The 20,733-nt window shown below is 30.5% G+C and overlaps 1 protein-coding gene across 1 annotated transcript; it reads left to right on the top strand.

Annotated features, from left to right (window-relative positions):
- Positions 1-2,287: 2,287 nt before the first annotated feature.
- On the top strand, positions 2,288-19,146 carry LOC142319859 (uncharacterized). Its single transcript, XM_075357531.1, has 6 exons — positions 2,288-2,304; positions 5,000-5,171; positions 7,937-8,104; positions 9,113-9,163; positions 11,746-11,831; positions 19,053-19,146. The coding sequence occupies exons 1-6, from the start codon at positions 2,288-2,290 to the stop codon at positions 19,144-19,146; spliced, it is 588 nt and encodes a 195-aa protein (XP_075213646.1).
- Positions 19,147-20,733: the final 1,587 nt, after the last annotated feature.

Below are 20,733 nucleotides of genomic sequence, written 5' to 3' on the forward strand. Positions count from 1 at the left end.
AATCAAGCAATGCAAAATCGGGGGTTCCACAGAGTTCAGTCTTGGACCTGGTCTAGTATTCAAAATATTCTACTGATCTTCCTAGCACGAAAAGTGTCACTTGTTTCCTTTGCTGATGTCATGGTGATTATGGTAGTTGACGTTAACCCAACAGTAGCATTGAAAAAACTGTAATCATCGTTAGATCTTCTCAGTGAATGGCTAGCCAAATGGAAGGAATAAGCTAATACTGCAAAGATGAGTCATCTGAAGTTTGCGATAACGAGGGAAGTTTGCCTGGATGGAGTTCACATACCTCATCCTGACAACGTTCGATACCTAGGACTTAATTTCGACCTCCACCTAATATAGAAAAATCATGTGAGAGAAAAAAGGAAACAATTAAATATGAAACTTAAATGATTGAACTGGTTATTAGGGAGAAGGTTCGTGTTATAGTTAAATAACAAACTGTTATTATACAAGACGTTTTTAAAGCCAACATGGGCCTACAGGTTACAACTCTGGAGTACAGCAGGCAACAGCAATATCGACATCATCCAAAGGTTTCAGAACAAAGTGCTGAGAAACATTTCAGAGGCACCATGGTTTACGAAGAATAAGGAAATCCACATGTCATCATGAAGAAATCCACCAACCAAGTACAAAGTATTTATTTAAGCTTATCATATACAAAAACCATCTGGGCTATTAACCTTTTGGATAGCAGTGAAGATCTGAGATGATTAACAAGGCTAGGTGTATTGGAAATAGAGGCTGTTGTGTATCAAATATTTTCCTATGTCATCCTATATATTTGATTCTAATATATCCTATATCTTCCTATATTATCCTCCTATATATATAAAAATGTGGTACTTTTTCTTCTCATGTGTGACGTGACAATTTCTTCTTTTTAATATTCAACTGCTTTTTCTGTTTAATTTATTGTTTTCAATACTTATGTTATATTACCATTTAACTTTTTTGTTCTTAACAGTTAATTTTTCAAATTTTTTGTTATAAGCTAGATTTAGTTATTTTTTTTTTTATTCATTATACTTTTTATTGTAATACACTGTGTTTAAACCTTCATATTATCTTTGGAGGTATCACTGGACGCCTCCCTTTCATGTCATTATTAAAAACTGTAGAATTTGATTGTAAATAAAGCAATTCAACAGAAAATAAAAAAAATTATCACATGTTTTCAAATTTCTAAGGATGTACTTTTTTCTTTACTGAATTAGTGGAAATAAAAAACTGCATGCATTTTTTTAACCTTAAGTGGGGATAATAGTGGAAAAACTGTAAAAAAAATTTATTTTGGGTTTTAACCTTATAATATAGTTTAAAATTCCCTCTTTCCAATACCACCAAAATTATTTTTCTATATCAACTAAAAATACTTTTATTAATTTTCTAAGAAAATTGTGACGTTCTCCTGAACTTCAGTTTTTGTTTGTAGAATTAATTTTATGCACTCTATCATTTATTATTACATATATATTATTATTTATTGTCATATATTATTACATATTTACTAGTAAAAATGTAATTAGTTTCTGAACTGAATTTTTTACTGAGTTTAATTTTAGTTTTTAGTTGGCTGTTATACATTTGTTTTGATTACAAGCTCATGTTTTTCTTAAGTTTTATTAGGGTTGAGTCATTACATTTGTGAACTACAGTGAATATCATGTACCGCTCAACTAATTATATATAAAAAGATGGGTAGGAGTTCAAAATTATTTAAGAAAAGGAAATTTCTTGGACACCAAAATAAAAACATTAGTTGCAAATGCTACAACAGAACAGAATTTGACTGGCAATGAAAGTGATAATATGACTGACCTGAATAATTCTGGAATTTAATCAAATTAAACCTCAGTAAATTCTTATAATAATGAAGATAATAACTAACTATCAGAATTCTACCACTTATGTTGTTACAGATAGAAGCTTCTTAGTCAAAAACTCCAGTCATTTGTTGTTTGTGCTAAATGAAAGAAAGGAAGAATTAGTTTGGTAAAAAAAGTAAATGATATAAGAGCCTGTGCACCAGAAATTTTAATTGCTTGTAATCATTGTGCTGCTGAAAAAGATATTATGAGTAGTAGCATGAACAAAGATGGACATGATATTAAAAAAAGATAGTTTGTTGTATATGCCTTTGTTGTATAGCCAAAGGTTACAATGATGCCAAGTTCTTATGCTTGCTTCTTGAGATACCAGGACCTTCTAGATTTTCTAAATTTAACAGTTTAATTTCAGCTTCAGTTACTAATGCAGCAGAGTGCACCAACATATGGTTGGTGCTGTGAAGTAAGTAATTGACAAAACTGGATGTGTAGATCTAGCAGTAGGTGTTGATGGTATTTGGCAAAAAAGAGGTCATACATCTATAAAGGTGTTGTTACTGCAACAGCAGTAGAAACAGGAAAAGTTGTGGATGTCCATTGCTTGTCAAAATATTGCCAAGGGTTTTTTGTTTTAGAAAAAAGTAATATCCCATTTTGATAGAGAAACATGAGCAGTACTGTAAATTAAATTATGAAGGGCCTTTTGTCATGGAAATTGACGGTGCAAAGGCTATTTTTAATTGCTCAATAATGAATTGTGGTGTATGCTATTATCTCACTTATCTGGAAGATGATGATTCTAAAGCACACAATGCTGTATTAAAATCATAGCCATATGGACCAGGAGTTATCTAGAGAAGGTTGAGTGCACAGGCCAAATACAGAAAAATATTGGAAATCATCTGTGAGCACTGTGCAAAAGAAAGTGGTAAAACTTGAATATGGTAAAGGAATGGTTGGCAAACATAGGCTTAGTCATTCTTGAATTGATAGCCTTCAGTGTTATTATGGAAATGCTATTAGGGAAAACTGTGATGATTTTACAGCAATGAGAAAAGCAATATGGGCTTATATATTTACATAAAGTTTCAATAGGTATAAATCCACAGAACTATTTTTGAATCAAAGGTCTTACGTCATGGTGTGGATTTAATAGAACACTAGTAACTGGTGAGCCTTACTTACATAGGCACTCATTTCCCAAAGGCAGTCATGGAAAAAATAAAGCCAATTTTTTCAGATCTAAGTAATGAAGTTCTGTTGTGGAAATGCATTCCAGGAAAAACCCAGAATGCAAATGATTCTTTCAATGCATAGATTTAGAAAAGAATTCTAAAAACTATTTATCTAGGAATAGTGACTAAAGATTGGTATTTATGATGCTGTGTTTGCATTTAACAAGGGGGAATTAGGGATAATTGATGTGCTAAATGATTTGAAATTAAAATTTAGTGAATGTAGTGATGCTATCCTAAAAGACATTGCTTGCAAAACAATAGCCGCTGCAGAAATTAAAATGCATTCTTTAGAAGAAAGAAGAAAGAAAATGAAGATGATGAAACATATAGTGGAGAATTATTTTAAATAAGAGAACTTTCCAATACTTCTTTATTAATAGTCAACCTAACTTCAAATGTTGTTTCTAGGAATGTAACTATAAATGATAAACTTGAAATTTTTACCAGGTATTCACAGCCCTATTTTATCATTATGTAAGCAGACATTTGCATATAACTATGCATTGAAATATTTTAAAAAATATTTTGTGTCGAAAAGATGCTTCAATTTTATAAAATTTTCAAAAATATAATAAAAATAGTAATTTTTTTTTAACTAATAATTCCGCTTAAGTAGCTAGAAAAAAGTACCTACATAAGCTAATCAACCAATCGCTGCTACCCTCGACTAACCAACTATTTTGATTATTATATAATAAATTAATTTATATGAATTAATATTTATTTTCTGGCCCCCACATGAATGACAGCAACTTTTTTTTTAATACAATGTTTTTTTATCACATGAATGATACCACATGAAATTATTATTTTATAGTTTTTTGTTTTAGTTATTCTTTTAAATTACTTCAAATTACTTGTAAGACTAGTGTCAGATAAATAAAAAATACATAATAATAAGAAAATTATGTAAAATAATGTGCATGCCAGTTAATGCACAATTACCCAATGAAAATAATTTAAAAAAGCCATGGCTTAATCTATTGTAAGAGCTAAGAAAAGGGTATGAGAACGAGGTTAAAATTAGCATTATTTATATGAGGTGTGCAATCCCTCCTTAACAAAGAGTAAATTCACATTCAAAAGTTTGCAAAGAGTTTGTTGTAATAATTTTATGCGTATAACTAGAATTTGGCTTGAACTATCATGACTTGAACTTGAATCATTGAACATCACTAAAAAAAAAACTACTAGTTCAAAAAAGATGTTCTGGGCGCATTATATCCATGTATGTGGAATATGAGTGGCTTTAAATCTAATTTATAAAAGACTTAACGCCGTTATGATCCTTGTATAAAATCATAACACCAGTAAAATTAAGACATAAATATTAAATTAAAAGTAATGTGCAGACATCTTACAACCAGAGTTAGAAGTTGTGTGAATAGTAGATCATTTTATACTGAATTTAACAAAGTGAGCTCAACAACAAAATTAATTTAATAAACTAAAGTACCAAATGAAACTATTTATTGTGGAAAGTTTAGCCAGAGCCTATTTATAACATTTTTTGAAAGCAACTGGATCTTGTAATAAACAGTGTAAATTTTGAATGTTTTATATCAGTAAACTATAAATAAATGAGTGCTTGTTATAATATATGTTAACATATTTTGTGGAATTATGTTATAAGCTTGGAAATCACAAAAACTAATCCCAAAAACAATATGAGAAACCTATTAGTCTGAATTTTTATAAAATGTGAATGACTTTTTTTATGTTGTAAAGTAAAAAACATTATCCAAAAAAGGACTACTTTAATTTGGCACATGTAGTTTGATCTTTTACCTCAGTTAGTTAAAAAAACAATGCAGCTCTGATGTAGTGTTTTCTTTTGTTGTTGACTGAAATATATTTACTATTATGATTAATTCAGTGTATAAGCAGTATTATTTAAAAATAAATTTGTTTATAATTTAGCACCAATGAACTGGATATATATAACAAATACAAACAAGCAGTTATAATTCAGAAATGGTTTAGAGGATACATAACTCGAAAACATATTAAATATTTACATGCTCAGGCTACAATTATACAGAAAAACTGGAGAGGATTTTGTGGTAGACATACTTATTATTTATTATTGAAGGTAATTGTATTTTACAACCTAATTACTCAGTTCAAGAATTTGAAATTAAATGATTATACACATAAAAATGTAATTATCATAAGATTTTTAGTTAGAAAGTTATATAAAATTCCATTCAACAAACCAAGAGTAAAAAATTTGTTGAACAGCATGACAAAACGTAGTAACACTTATTAAATATAAAAGATAATGGAGACAAAATAATGGAGCTTTTTCTTGCAAAGAAATTTTTGTTACTAATTAATTAGTAACATCTTCAATGTAGATATTGATATTGGTAGGGGTTTCCTAATCCATTAAGATAAGCACTATTAACAACAATGCTACCAGTAACTCCACTGAATAGGTGCTACAAATTAGCTGTAAAAATCCTTTGAAAGAAAAAGTTTCAGTATTTTGAGAGTGAATCATTTAATAATTTAAAAATAAAAATAAATTTTTATAAAAACTATCAATTCAAAGTCCAGTCAAAGGAAGAAAGAGTTGATGATGAATAGATTTTTCTATATAGTATGAGAGGTGGATGAAAAAATAAATTACACCTTTGCCATGTTGTGTTGTGTCTTAATGTTCCCCCAGTAGCAATTCTGTATGACATTCAGTACATGCGTAGTGTTTATTAAAAATATGGCGTATCCACTAGAGGTTTCGTCCAACATAGAAGTGCGTTCAGTAGTCCGATTTTTGTGGGCAAAAAATTACAATTGTGAAATTCATCATCAAATTGTTGAGGTATATGGTGAGAATGCAATGTGATGTCTCATGATCACAAAATGGTGCCAAATGTTTAGAAATAGAAGAACAAATGTGAGTGATGAACTGCGTGCTGGACGTCCTTAAACCGCAAACATGGTGGGTAATGCGGAACGCGTAGATCTTGAGTAATCAGTGCATTAAAATTAGAGAGACTGCAAGTGAACTTAACATCAGTTATGGTAGTGTGTTTGTGATTATTATTCACGATCAGCTTGGTTACCGTAAGAAATGTGCACGATGCGTGCCACATCTGTTGACCAAAAACCACAAACATCAACATTTTGCATCTGCTCTATCTTTTCTTCACCGTTATTCCAGGACTGGTCCACAGGTTTTGAAATAAATCATCACAGAGGATGAGAGCTGGGTGCTTCATTATACTCCTGAGACTAAATGAGCATTACATGAATGTACACAAAACTTTGCTGCTGTCAAAAAAAGTGAAAACATCCCCACATGTTCAAAAGGTTATTGCTGACAGTCTTTTTTGACTCTGAGAGAGTTATTTACAGTGAATTTATGCTTGAGGAACAACAATCAATGCCGAATCTTACTGTAAGAATTTAAAAAAATTGTGTAACGCCATTAAAGATCAAAGACCTGAAGATTGATCAATGGGGTCGTTTTTCTTCACTCCTCATTCAGCTCATGTGACAAAGGAGTTACTGCAAAAATTCAAGTGGGAAGTGTGGTTTCATCCATCTTACAGCCCTGACCTAGCACCCTGCTACTGCCACCTGTTTGGTCCTCTCAAGCGAGACCTGCAAGGGGAGCATTTCACTAATGATGATGAATTGAAGGGAGCAGTTCTTAAATGGTTGAAGGAAATTGGACAAAATTTTTATGAGAATAGAATTGAAAACTTATCACAAGGTATGAAAAGTGTTTAGAAAAAACATTGTGATTATGTTGAAAAATAGATAAAAATATGTAATTTTTTGTTCAATAAAAAAAAATTGTCTTATAAATAATTATTAACCATGTGTTTTCAAATTGATCTACATTCATCAAAATCAATTTTGCAGAAGCAACCAGAAATATAATTTTTTAAAAATCATGATATCAAGCAAAATTCATGTGTAAGGCATGGGAGTAAAGTATAATGATGTAATGACAATTTTAGTAATGAATATTGTCATGAGAAGTTGGAATTTGTGCTTAATTAAATTTCTAAGATATATATTATAAATCAGCTTTATTATAAATAACAAATTTATCAATATTTGATAAATAGTATAAAAATATATTATGTAAAAAAGAATAAATGTTTGAAAATAAAAGAAGGTAAATTGGTCACGCACACAGTGGGTGCATGTTACACATACATATACAATATATTCAATGAAGTTAAATGATCACTCCACTCATGCACATAATTCAGTAATCATACCAACAGTGAAATAGAAATAAGTACACAATCACATTAGTATATAAAATAACTGTTCACTGATGAGCTTCAAACAATATCTCTTTCTACCATGCAATATCTCATGCCTCTTCATTTCTCATCATATGTGATATTTTGAATAATAAAAGATTTTTGGTTTGGACAATGAATTATACTACCTTTACACTTTGTACTGACTGGAAATTAATTAAAAAGTATACTTTTTATTCTTTAACAAATCTTATGACATGTCTGTATTCACCAGTAACACCAGAAAAGATTTTTTTCTAGAAAAAAAACCATGAAAATAATATACCATACAGGATAGGGATGAACAATATAATGCAATACTGTAATTGAATTAATATTTCTTCAAAAAAAATTTATGAAATTATTTACAGGTAACATATTAATATTTTCCTGCTTGTCTCTTAAATCATCTTTATATTATTACTTATATTTTATTGGTTTTGCAAAATTAAAAAAACTGAAGAGTGCATTAAACAGATCCAAAAAACATATTTTTTTTTAACGTAATGAATGTAACCAATAGTCCACAGCTTAATATTAATATTTTTTAATCATTCAAGAAAAACTGATTAAAATCATTTTTTTTATACAGAAAACTGTTAAAGAATTCCATGAAAAAAATTATAATCATTTGGCAACTATAATACAAAAGACATGGAGGGGTTATTTATATCGTAAGTATGTATTCAGTTATATCAAATTAAAGCAATGGAAAAATTTAATATTAAAAAAGAACAAATTTTGTCTTCAATTAACAAAGGTAAATTATTCATTGTTAATGAGCATCCTAGTAGTAGAATAATATTAAAATTATATTTTTTAGTTAACTATTTAAACCTTCTGCTCAATTTTTTATAAATGCTCATGGACTATTTTCATAAGTCACTATTTCATAAGATGAATTATAGGTGTATCAAAAAAATAGTTTGCTTTAAAATATAAAAAAGGGGCATCTGTTTTCTCCCAACCATTTAACAAAGCTATTTATCCACTATTAGTATTGGAACAGTTTGTACAGGTTAGAACTAATTTTTTGGTGGTTATTTAAATGTCAAATTTTAGTTGTTTGTTTTTTTTATTAGATTTAATTTTTTAAGCTACAAAACACTTGTATTAAAATAATAATATTTAAAAATATTAAGTATTTGTTATTATTAACTTCCATTTCAGAAAAATATGTTTGATTTTCTAACATAATCTGCTTAATTAAATTTTTATTTTTCGTACTTTTCTGTTTGCAAGTGCTTCTGATATCATTTATAAAACTTCTTATCACGGTCATACTTATATAAAATATTCTACAGTTTTCTTTTTCACGCATTATTTTATAAATCCCTGCTCTTGTAAATATCCATTTTGAAATTTGTTTATCTATTTTACATACTTTATAGCTGGATAGATATATTGTGCAGAGGATTATTATGAGAAGGGAGCATGTTGATGTTCCAACATCCATGCTAGTTTTTCCCTTTTCTAACCACAAAAAAAGTTAGTTACTTTTTGCTCAGTATGCAAGCATATATAGCAAATCCCAGATGCTGTCAGGGCTTTGGTTTCACCAAGATTGGTTGCATAAAGAAACAGGTTTGTGCCCATTGCGGCTGTACTGGACATGATATCACGTGTGCTGAGGCAGATGTAAAACCATTTATAAAAATGAAAAAGCAATTTTGAAAAGTTTTACTAAGCAGAAAGTGTCCTTTCCTTTGGCACGTCGACAATACAGAAATTCACTCAGCATGAGGAATCCTGTTCAACCTGGAATTAGTTTTGTACAAGCTGCTTCAAACAATATATAAAACAAGAAGAAATGTGCATTGTATAATGAACATGAACTAATCAAATTGGTAGAGGCTTCGTCAGAACAAGTAAAATCCCTCACAGCTGTGATTACAACATTGAGTACTGACAAAAAGGTAACTTCTGCCAGAAAAACCAGTGGTGGTCAGATCAGTTGTTACACCAACAACTAAAGTTGCTGACCTGCCAGTTACACAGCAAATAACCAAACCAACAGTTAAATTTCCTGCTGTATCAATTACCCAGCAAAATTAAGATCCCTGTGAAGGGATCAAATAAAAATATCATCGCCTGGAAAGACATCTCTGTACCCCCAGGCTTCAAAATTCCCTCCACCATCTCAATATTTCTACAAGGATATGGTGGCACAGGAACTGCTCAAAGAAGTAGAATACTTTTTAAAAGTATTAATAAAATTCAAAAAGAAACGCTGAGTAGTATTTGATAAATGATCTGCACACAATTTTATGTATTGCAGGAAGAACTATTACATATTGCTACAAATATTATTCAGTGAAATGTTTGCGGACTGTGTTCTTGCTGTGAGGATATTGAAATACTAATAAAGTTAGAAAATCCTTTAGTACTGTGTCTGCAGGAGACTCACCTCCATCCCCAAGATGAAGTGTCTTTTCACGGATACAAAATCTTTTGCAAAAAATATGGTTTTCAGACTGCGGGTACAGGACAAGAAAGTGTGGCTGTTTTCCTGAGGGAAATCATTATAGCCACCCGTGTCCTGCTAGTGACAAGCATCCCTGCAGTCACAGTGAAAATATTGGCACCATTCCAAATGAATATCTGCAACTTACATCTTCCTTCAAATTCTGATATCAGTGAGGAGGATGATTTATACAGTTTGTTTTCCCAAATTCCTATACCCGGCATAATAACTGGCGATTTCAACACCTATCACCATTCTTGTGGCTCAACGTCATGTTCTTCCCAAGGCAACATAGTTGATCAACAGAGGCATAACTTAGATCTTTGCTTACTGAACAAGGGATTATGCATGTTTATTTCATCTTCACCAGGTACATCTTCGTGCATCAATCTGTCCATATGTTCAGCAACCTTATTCCCACATCTTAACTGGTACATTTTCAAAAACTTATTTGGAAGTGATCACAGACCGGTTGTAATGTCAGTCGGTAATAGTCATTTGCCTCAGAATCAGCATCACAGAGAGGTAGTTTAGAAAGCAGACTGGATTGGACACAAGGATTCCTTTGGCCGGTATGACAAAAGCGGTAGCGCAATCAACCAACTAGCCAAATTTACACAACCAAATTCTGGATAGTGCCAATGAATTCATTCCTTTAACATCTGGAAAGCCAAGGCGGCTTGATGTTATGATAACAGCTCTCAGGAGTGTTAATGATAACGGATTGGTTATGATAACGCCAAAGTGTTTTTTGCCCAGTAAAAACCCCCCCAAAAAAATATATATACTCAATATATGAGTATATACTTAATTTTTTTCATAGTATTATTGAAGTCTTTCAGTGTAGTTAATTTAACTACTTTGTTATACCATATGAATTTAATTTTAGGTATTAATTAATTTTCATAACCCAAGTAAGGCTTTTAAGGAATGTGCTACTTGGTTATTAATCTTTTCTTTTCTTCTGAGAACTAATAAATTTGAAATCTGGTAACACCTTACCAGCTTGTTTGGAAATTATGCAGTCTTGCCATTTTCATGAATAATTTCTGCATTCCACTTTGATTGATAAACAATTGCGAATGACTAAAATTGTCTATAAATGGGGTGTCATTTTGTTCACAATAAAGGACTTTTTTGTGACTTTATTTTAACAGTTTACCTAATAAAGCATTACTCAATAAAATTAATACTTATAAAGCTATTAATGATTAAACAATTTTAACAGTTGCCATTTTGGAATTTTCAAAGATAACATTTTCAAACTTATTTATTTTGTAAAAATTATTGTACGGTACACATATATTAAATTTTAATAAGATATTCCAATGTGTTCTTAATAAACAAATTTTTATTGAAAAAACACAAAATGGCAAACAAAGGAAAAATATAGCAAGATAGGGTATTTACCTGCATGAAGTTTTCTGATTATTTTAATGCCCTGAATCAAGTTTGACACTTCTCAGGACACCCCTATATTGTTGGAGAGGGGTGAATCCATTAACATTAATTGGGGAATAGCCTATAGTTGCAGTGATAAAAGCTCTTTTGTTATTCAATGTACTTTTGATCGTGGTTCAATAGTAAACATCCAAGAAATTATAATATAAGATTGTTGTTTACATATAAAAAGCAAAGTGGTTTCCATCATTTGGTTTATACCAACCTCCTCATTACATTATAAATTTGACTTATTTTTATAACAGTATGTTTAATAATCATGATGTTATTTACAATTTCATCTCACTACCATTTCCCTTACAAAGAAATCTCCTCATTCTTACAATTGCTTCTCTTTCTATAACTTCTTTTAACTTTATCAGTGAAATAAATCTAGTTATGAGTTATGGAATAATATTGAAAAAAATATGTTACAGAATTGGAATGAAGTTAGTAATAACAATATGAAATCACTCATGGATTGTGAAGCAGAAAAGTGGCTATTTTATATATTATTTAAGGCTCACCATTTACTACGCACCTACCAGATGAAAGGAATATATAGTACAAAAGGGAATTCAAAGTATGAATAAAAAATTTACAGTAACAATAAATTAATTTTTCACAGACACATCCCCAAATATTAGATATATAAATGAGGTGTAATGTCCTCTTTAGTTAGCAGAGTAATAAAATATGTTAGCAGCTAAAACTATGTTTATTAAATTACATCTCATAGATCAGTATCTAGTGATGTAACTACAATGAACAATGTTAGTTGTAGTTTCACTTCCTGTTTAATTATTGCTAATGATTTTGTTAAAAAGTATATCAAGATGTTTTAAAACTGTATGACTTCATAAAACATTGTTCATATTGCATAAGTAAATGTTTTACTTACATTTAAGTAAACGTACAGTGGTGCTAGGAAAATTTATATACAACTGTGGGTGAATAATTCATCTCTCTTTGACAAATAATGTTTAATGCTTTAATAAATCAACTAACGAAAGAATATTGCATATGCCGACAAAATTCTTAGATGGATTTTATCAGATAGATTAGAAAAATAGTTGACTCTATATGCATCAGTTGATACTAGTTTTCTAATTAAGATGTAACAAATCTTATCAATATTTCCTTAGATCAGGAAGTGATCCTGACTATGGTTTCAACAAGAATTCACCTACAGACTTGGTCATTGTTTTTCCCCAGTCATTGTTTCATCATTTTAATGATGAAATTAAAAGAAATGAAATTAAATTTAAAGTAAATTTAAAACATATTTTAAAAGAAAACTGCAATCTTCAATGTTTTCTTTTTTATTACAGCCAGTAATTCTAAATGTTAAAAAATTACACTTACAAAATTGCACAGTATTTATGAGTTATCAGCCTGAAGACTGGTTTATATCTCATCAGCTGTTAAATATGTTTTAATCATACATATTTAATAGCTTTTCTTTCTTTTTCCTGTTTAGCCTCCGGTAACTACCATTTAGATAATTCTTCAGAGGATGAATGAGGATGATATGTATGAGTGTAAATGAAGTGTAGTCTTGTACATTCGCAGTTCGACCATTCCTGAGATGTGTGGTTAATTGAAACCCAACCACCAAAGAACACCGGTATCCACGATCTAGTATTCAAATCCGTGTAAAAATAAAATAACTGGCTTTACTAGGACTTGAACGCTGTAACTCTCGACTTCCAAATCAGCTGATATATTTAATAGCTATTATAATAATAACCCACTGGGTTGGACTAGTGGTGAACTCATCATTGCAAATTAGCTGATTTCAAAGTTGAGACTTTTGTAAAGTTCAAATCCTATAATGACAGTTACTTTTATACAGATTTGAATACTAGATTGTGGATAATGGTGTTCTTTGGTGGTTGGGTTTTAAGTAACCACACATCTCAGGAAGGTTGACTGTACAAGACTACACTTTATTCACATTTATACATATCAGTAATATCTTTGGTCATTCCAGAGGCTAAATAGAAAAAGAAAAAGCTATTATAATTATAAATATTTATTATCATATAGGCTTTTATCAACAGCTGTTAAAAAAGCCTAGGTAGCACTGGCAAGGTTGTACTAGAGAACAGATGTGTAATAAATTTTGTTAGTAAATAGCTGATACTACAACTGAATATTTTTTAAATTAAATCTTAACTAAAAAAAAATGTATTTCTTCATAATTTTAATGGGCTAATTGTACTTGAGTAAACTGAGTTTGAATCATAATTCAGTAATTTACCTTATTTACTCTTACTATAAATCAGTTAATAGGGTTTAATAATAAAAAATGACATTTCATAAATGTTATTAGGAAGTATTCACTGATTGAAGAACTGATGAATTCTCTTGAATTTACAAGTTATATGAAACAAAAACAAAAGCAAGACAGAATTGAAAAAATACATAAAACCAAACATTATTCAAGTTATATGTATAAGGTTGGTATTAAAATTTATACAATGATTTTAATTTATATGTGCAACCAAAATCCATTAATTGATCAAATAAAAGTAAATCAGTTACATCAAAATGTCAATTTAAAGTTAAAAATTATAGGTCTAACTCATTATTTTTTACTGAATTCTCTGTGCATAAAAACTATAACAATCGAAAAATGTTTTTCATACATAAATTGACTGTTGTCATGATATCCACATCTACGTAAAAGGATAAACACTTATTATGTTGTAAAAAAATCAAAATAGTTATTCTTTAGAATTTTTTGTTGGTACTTGTACTCAAAATTTTATTAAAATATCTCCTCAATCTGTTCTTAAGACACAAATTTTTATTGAAGACGCAGAACAACGGAGAGAGATAAAATGAAGCGAGCTAGGACATTTTCCCACACAAATCTTTTTGTTTATTTTGATATCCTGAATCAGTCCCCTAATTTGACCAACACCTCCCGGGATTCCTATATATACACATGTATGTATGTGTGTATGTTTGTGTGTGTGTGTGTGTGTGTGTGTGTGTGTGTATATATATATATAATATAAATTTATTTATAAAAACTTAAATTACTAAAACTTATAAAACTTAAATTAAAACTTAATGTGTGTCTCCTAGCACATTATATGTGCTAGGAGACACACATGTGTACCTATATATATATATGCTGGTTGCTGTATTTGTACCATATATGTAGTCAGATCCCATTCTAAACTTATTTACAATTAACTGTACAGTTTCTACTTATCTAAGTGGTAAGTGTTCATTGACTGCTTCAAGGAATATACCTTTTTCTTTTTTTTTTGTTAATATTTCATCCTCACCACTATAATCATTGTCAAGTACATGTTCACTTTCAGACTAATTCTTCATTATCACAAGAACCTCTACATTCAAATATAGATTTATTTATTTATAAAATATTTTTGATGTGAAAGTAGCACCCAATTCTTTAACCACAAGAGGGACACATTGCCTAAAGAGCATTTTAAAATCCCCCCCCCCCCATATCTAGTGAGCCAATCACCCCGTAAAGGATGTTTTCCTGCTTCACCTTAGATGGTTTCATGTTTCTACATCAAGTGGAATTTTAATAACCATTACATATAACCACTAATACTTAACTATTCTTATACTTAAATTTTATTTTATGTCATATGTTTATATGAGCTTTGTCCATTATTTTCACAAGTAGAATTTGTTCTGAAACTCCTGCGAGAACTTATCACTCTGTATGTATAAATATATAAAAAGATGAAGAAGGTTTGTTCGGGATAAACAAAAAAACTACCCGATCTTTGCAACTAAATTTTTATATATGGATTTTGGGATAACTGAGGTTTTTATATATATATTTCATCTCAAAAAAATTCTAAACAATACATATGTAGTGTAGTAGTGGAGATTTGCCAGTTGAAGCACAAACTTTAATAAATTGTGACTGTCTATCACTGTATGAGCTGAGTTTCAATTGAATGATTATGAAAGTTAATTTTTGAGTTTCATTCTGAGTTTCAAGGGTTAAAAATCATTTTTTAATTTATTTTGTAACCCTATTTATTTTTTTTAATTTCTCAGTAACAAATGAAAAATCAATCTTTTTTTTTATGAATGTAATATTCATGTCCATAAACCAATTTATAGACCTTTTTAAATTCGACCTTGAAAGGTGATGAAGAAAGGTAAAACATATTTGAACAATGATTGTAAATTTTCCGACTATACTAAACGAGATATTCAGTATATTTGGGCGTGCAAATATTCTTCAGATAAATATTTAAAAACCATTTATGGGTTTTTTTAAGGGTGTGCATAGGTACATGGTGCTGTGGCTCAAACAGCATAGTCACTGTCATTGTTACTGTATGTGTGACTGGCCTCCAGTTACTTGACTAATAAACATAAAATAAAAAGAACGACCGCTATGAGAAATGCAAGTAACCATATAGCACAGGCGAAGCTGTGATGGGGAGCTAGTATACTTGTATAAAATCATACGTACATACCTTACTTAGTTTCAGGGAAAGAAGCAAGAATGTGAGAGAGCATGGGTTCAGCGTTATGCACCTAACTTTTATAGTGTATTCTCAAGTGGTATTTATCAGGAAGAAGAAGAATTGAGTAAATTCAGACAATTTTTAGAACAAGATGCACTTATTTTACATGAAAAACCGTGAGTAAATATTTAATTTATCAAAAATGTCATACCAACAAATACCATCAGTAATAAATACCACTATGATATCCTTTATATTTTATTAAGAACTAGCAGACCCAGCAATGCTTCACTATTGCTAGTGAAGCTATATATATATATAGAGAGAGAGAGAGAGAGACAGAGAGAGAGAGAGAGAGAGAGCATGAGTTTGAGTGGGAGAGAGTCTTTTAAATGAACACAATTGAAAATTTGATAAAAAAAATTAAAAAACTGAACTTCACAAATTTTACCTTTCACTTATTCTCTTTCCCCTTTTCCCTTTCCAACTTCTCCTTTCACCTTCTACCAGTTTCCTTTTTACCCTTTCCCGTTTTCCCTTTTGCCCGCGCGTAAATCGGTCCATTAGTTTTTTGGTGTTTAGTGGACACACATACAAACATGCATTTTTTTATTCTATATATATATATATATATATAGAATAAAAAAGTCTGTATATTTGTTTGTTTTGTACATATCTCGACACCGGCCCCACCTAGCGGATATAGTTTTTGCAAAAATGTTTATTTTCACGTAACTATATTCATATTCTGAATATGAACCAAATCGATCCGTAAATATAATTTTTCTAAATATCTCAAACCCAGCAACATCTAGCGGGTTCATTTTTTGAAGAGATAATTCTTTCCATGTAAGAAACATATATGCTGAATATAAGGCAAATCCGGACTATAAATACAATTTTTCGAAATACCTCGACGCCAGCGCCACCTAGCGGATCCAAACTAATTCAGAAACCTTTCTGGCATGCGTCCAACCATTTCCCAAAGTTTCATCGCTATTAGATGAACGGTTTAGGAAGGCATGAGACATAGGCAGACAAACATTCATTTTTATATATATAGATTACAGAAAAGTGTAACCTTTATCCTTTTTTCTGTAATATCGATGTTCTGTATCATTGTTAAATAAATTACTAAAAAGAAAGTAAACATATTTTAAAATATACCGCATGGCATTCATATTCTTCTTTTACCATTATCAAATTTCATATCATTTAAGCTATCATTCTGGTAGAGACAGCCCTTTTAAAATAATTATTGATATCCAGTCTCAATAAGCCTGGGAAGACACAATAGTAAACAATTCTACAAAAAAAATTGAAAAATGATAAATATTGAAAAAATTAGAAATATATTTATCAAGAAAATAGAAAAATAGCAAAACTTGGATATAACGAGATTCAAGGAGCCGATCAAATATGCTCGATACAAGAGAGTGCTCGGTACTTCCGAGTTGCTACCTTTGAAATTGAAATCTTTCTTTTTCCTGTTTAGCTTCCAGTAACTACCGTTTAGATAATACTTCAGAGGATGAATGAGGATGATATGTATGAGTGTGAATGAAGTGTAGTCTTGTACATTCTCAGTTCGACCATAACTGAGATGTGTGGTTAATTGAAACCCAACCACCAAAGAACACCGGTATCCACGATCTAGTATTCAAGTCCGTGTAAAAATATCTGGCTTTACTAGGACTTGAACGCTGGAACTCTCGACTTCCAAATCAGCTGATTTGGGAAGACGCGTTCACCTCTAGACCAACCCGGTGGGTTCCGAGTTACTACCTTGTAACCGTAAATTTTTACGCTGTCATCTATTATAATGCAAAAAATACTGTATCCTTAAGAAGAGGCTGTTTTAATATAAAATGTTGATGCGTTTTGTATTATAAACTAACAAAGAAAATTTAGATGAAATACAATTTTTAGACGCTAATATGCATTGCTTTTAACCAAAACTGCAAGTGTTCAATGATTTAGAAGTTAAAAATGGTAATAAGTATGCAGTAAAACTTACTGAAGTCATCGAGCAAAGTAGCATATGAACACCATACAAAACTTTGTCACGTTTTTACGTAGTATAAAACTGTATTTATTAAATCTAAAAAATCATTCTAATCTATTTTTTCTTCATTATAACAGAATACGTCAAAACTTAATTGCGCATACAAGCTATTTAGCCTTAAAATAATCGTTTGTGTAATAATCTTATACCTGTATTCATCAAAAGTTTTTTTTAGTTTACTCCACAAATTTTTCAGTTACATTATTAGTCTCACTAAACTCCGTTATATTTTTAAAACATTCTTTGGCATCAGTCAGCGATACGACTGTGAGAGTAGTAGATTTATCTTCAGTTCCCCTATCACCTGCATGACTATGAGTTACCTCAGTAATAATGTCGTCAACAGTCGGAATTTCTGTAGTATGTACGTAGTTATCTACTGAGTATTCTTGAAGCTGATTTTTTTGTTGACCTTGAATCCATTCTGAAAATGGTATATCGTCTTCACCATGGTTTGGGTAGGATAGGTAAAATTATCCTTAACCACGCACCTCTTCAAACTTTCACTTAAATCGTTTATATTGTGCTATAGAGTTCGATGTACCTGTTTGGGCGGATCATTGTTTGGCCTCAGTCTTTCATAGAATTCTGAAAACAGAAAAACCCGGATAATTTAAATAACTACCAGCCTTCGTATTACCACAATGGAACTTGTACTGTACGTACTGTTACAAACTTTTAGTTCACCTTTACATCTGACCTGAACTAGCCTGAGATATAATGTCACAATCTTTACGTATAAATCGTAAATGAAGAAATGGAATTTCTCTTGCGTTGAGATTATTTTGGTTATTTAACTTTTTTTGAATTACAGTATTTAAAATAATAAAAATTCTAGAAAACCAAACATACCCCGGAATTTTGCTCGTTATTCGAGGGTTTCACTATATATTCAAAGATTAGTATTCAGAGACTTATAAGAGTGAAAGAGATTGATTTAAAATATTTTAATGTAATACAATTTTATTAATAATATGATTAAAGAATTTTGGTTTCAAAAAGTGATTTTTGTTATATGCAGATTAACTATCAATTCAAAAATCAATGGTTCCACTAGTGTACATACACAGAAAATTAGGCTTTATTTCTTAGAATGTTGTTTTTCCTTGTATCAAGAAAAGAGAAGAAAATTCTGCATAGAATGATTTAATGCAGTGATTGATTCTTAAAGTGTGTGTCTAGGTGGTGCCCTGGCATGCCATGCTTCCTCACAGAAATGGCATGTAATATTACACAATTTTCATAATCTTATTTCCATTTTCAGTTCAATGACATTACAGTACACATGTAATCAAGCTGGTGCAAACCACTTAGTTACAGTTTACGGGAAGACTCTAATAAGTGGTCAGATGACATGACAGTAGTCTCTCAACTGTTTTAATAGTTAATTGAAATTTTCTGGTAAATTGTGTGAATATAACTAAACGTCAGCTTTGCATGGTTTTAGTGTTGAACTAATTTTTGGATTGTATCAAATGAATATTGTTATGATCAAGACAAGTGAAGTTTTTCTCAAATGCATTTTTAAAAATGGATCAGTTTTACTAAACAGCATATAAGTGTTGCAAAGCTGACATTTAGTCATATTGACACAATGTACCAGAAAATTTCATGTCAACCAGTGGCAAAAGTATGGAAAGAAGTGTAAAAATAAAAAAATATTGTGACAGCATCTTGGACTTTGGTTTTACATTAACAGAAGTCAATAGCAAAGACAGGCCACAATATGTTGTGTATGAAAGTGTTAATACAAAAGTGCTTGCTACAAAGTTGAAATGCTATTTTAAACCACTGATCCCAGGTAGTTACTAAGTTTCATAATTACTTTAGCAGGAAGCTAAAAGAGTTTAAATCAACAGATAGGCAGATTTTATAAGCAGGCATCAATACTAAGCCATGCTTTACTAGCATATTTCAAGGTAGTACATAAACTTCGCAAAATAAAAGCTCCATAAAATTGCACACTCACTCAAAACATAAGCTAATAGCTGTTATAGATATGGTGAACATTATAACTGGTAAGTCTGCTTTCTAAGGTACTTTTGACCGATAACACAATCGCAGAATACAGATCATAATGTACTGATCAATGATCAGTTAATTGAAAAATTGAAAGGGAAAAAATTTGACTTGTAGATAGGTCAGAGATAATAATGATGATTTGCTATGTACAGCTTATTGACGTCAATAATGTTGTAGAATATCTTCTCTTTTGTAAAAGTATCACTGCTAGTGCAAAGGCTCAAAACTTGTGGAGATCCTTGATACTTTTTTATATTAAAAAACAATTTGTAATAGAATGTGTTTGTGTTTGAACTGATGGTGCTCATTCTACGTCTGGCTGTTAAGGAGGACAGCAGGATTTTATTCATAGCAAAACTCCTAAAGCAATGTGGATTTAGAATAAATAGTATAAGAAGTAAACTTTATAAAAACTCTGCCATTAAAGGCAAGAATTTTCAAACATTGTGCGAGGATACGGCATCCAGACATGTCTTTGTTGTACTATAGCATTTCACAATGCTTTCTTATGGTATGTACTGTCTCATACATTTGAACTGCGACAAGAAATTTCTTTCTTTCTTAAAGAGCAGAAATACAAGTAAACCAAATATTTTGGTAAAACTAGCATAATTATGTGATCTTTTTGAAAAGCTGAATGTTCTGAATCTCTCCCTACAGGGAAACAACATGCACCTTTTAAAGTCAATTTAGAACGTTTTTTAGCTTTATAAAAAAAACTAAATCTAGAAAACAAAAATTATTGAAGACAGAGGCAAGGAATCATCATCATTCCCTCCTGTGGCAACAATTTTTGACCTCCAAAGGAACTGATTATCTTGTATGAAAACCATTTTTTAAGAACACTGCTTTGAGAAATATTTTCAAAATGAGAATATTGATAAAATTGCACAGATTCAAGCTCTATTTAATGCCACTGCTCC

The sequence above is a fragment of the Lycorma delicatula genome, chromosome 2, assembly GCF_047948215.1.
Source record: "Lycorma delicatula isolate Av1 chromosome 2, ASM4794821v1, whole genome shotgun sequence".
In the NCBI taxonomy this organism is placed as follows: domain Eukaryota; kingdom Metazoa; phylum Arthropoda; class Insecta; order Hemiptera; family Fulgoridae; genus Lycorma; species Lycorma delicatula.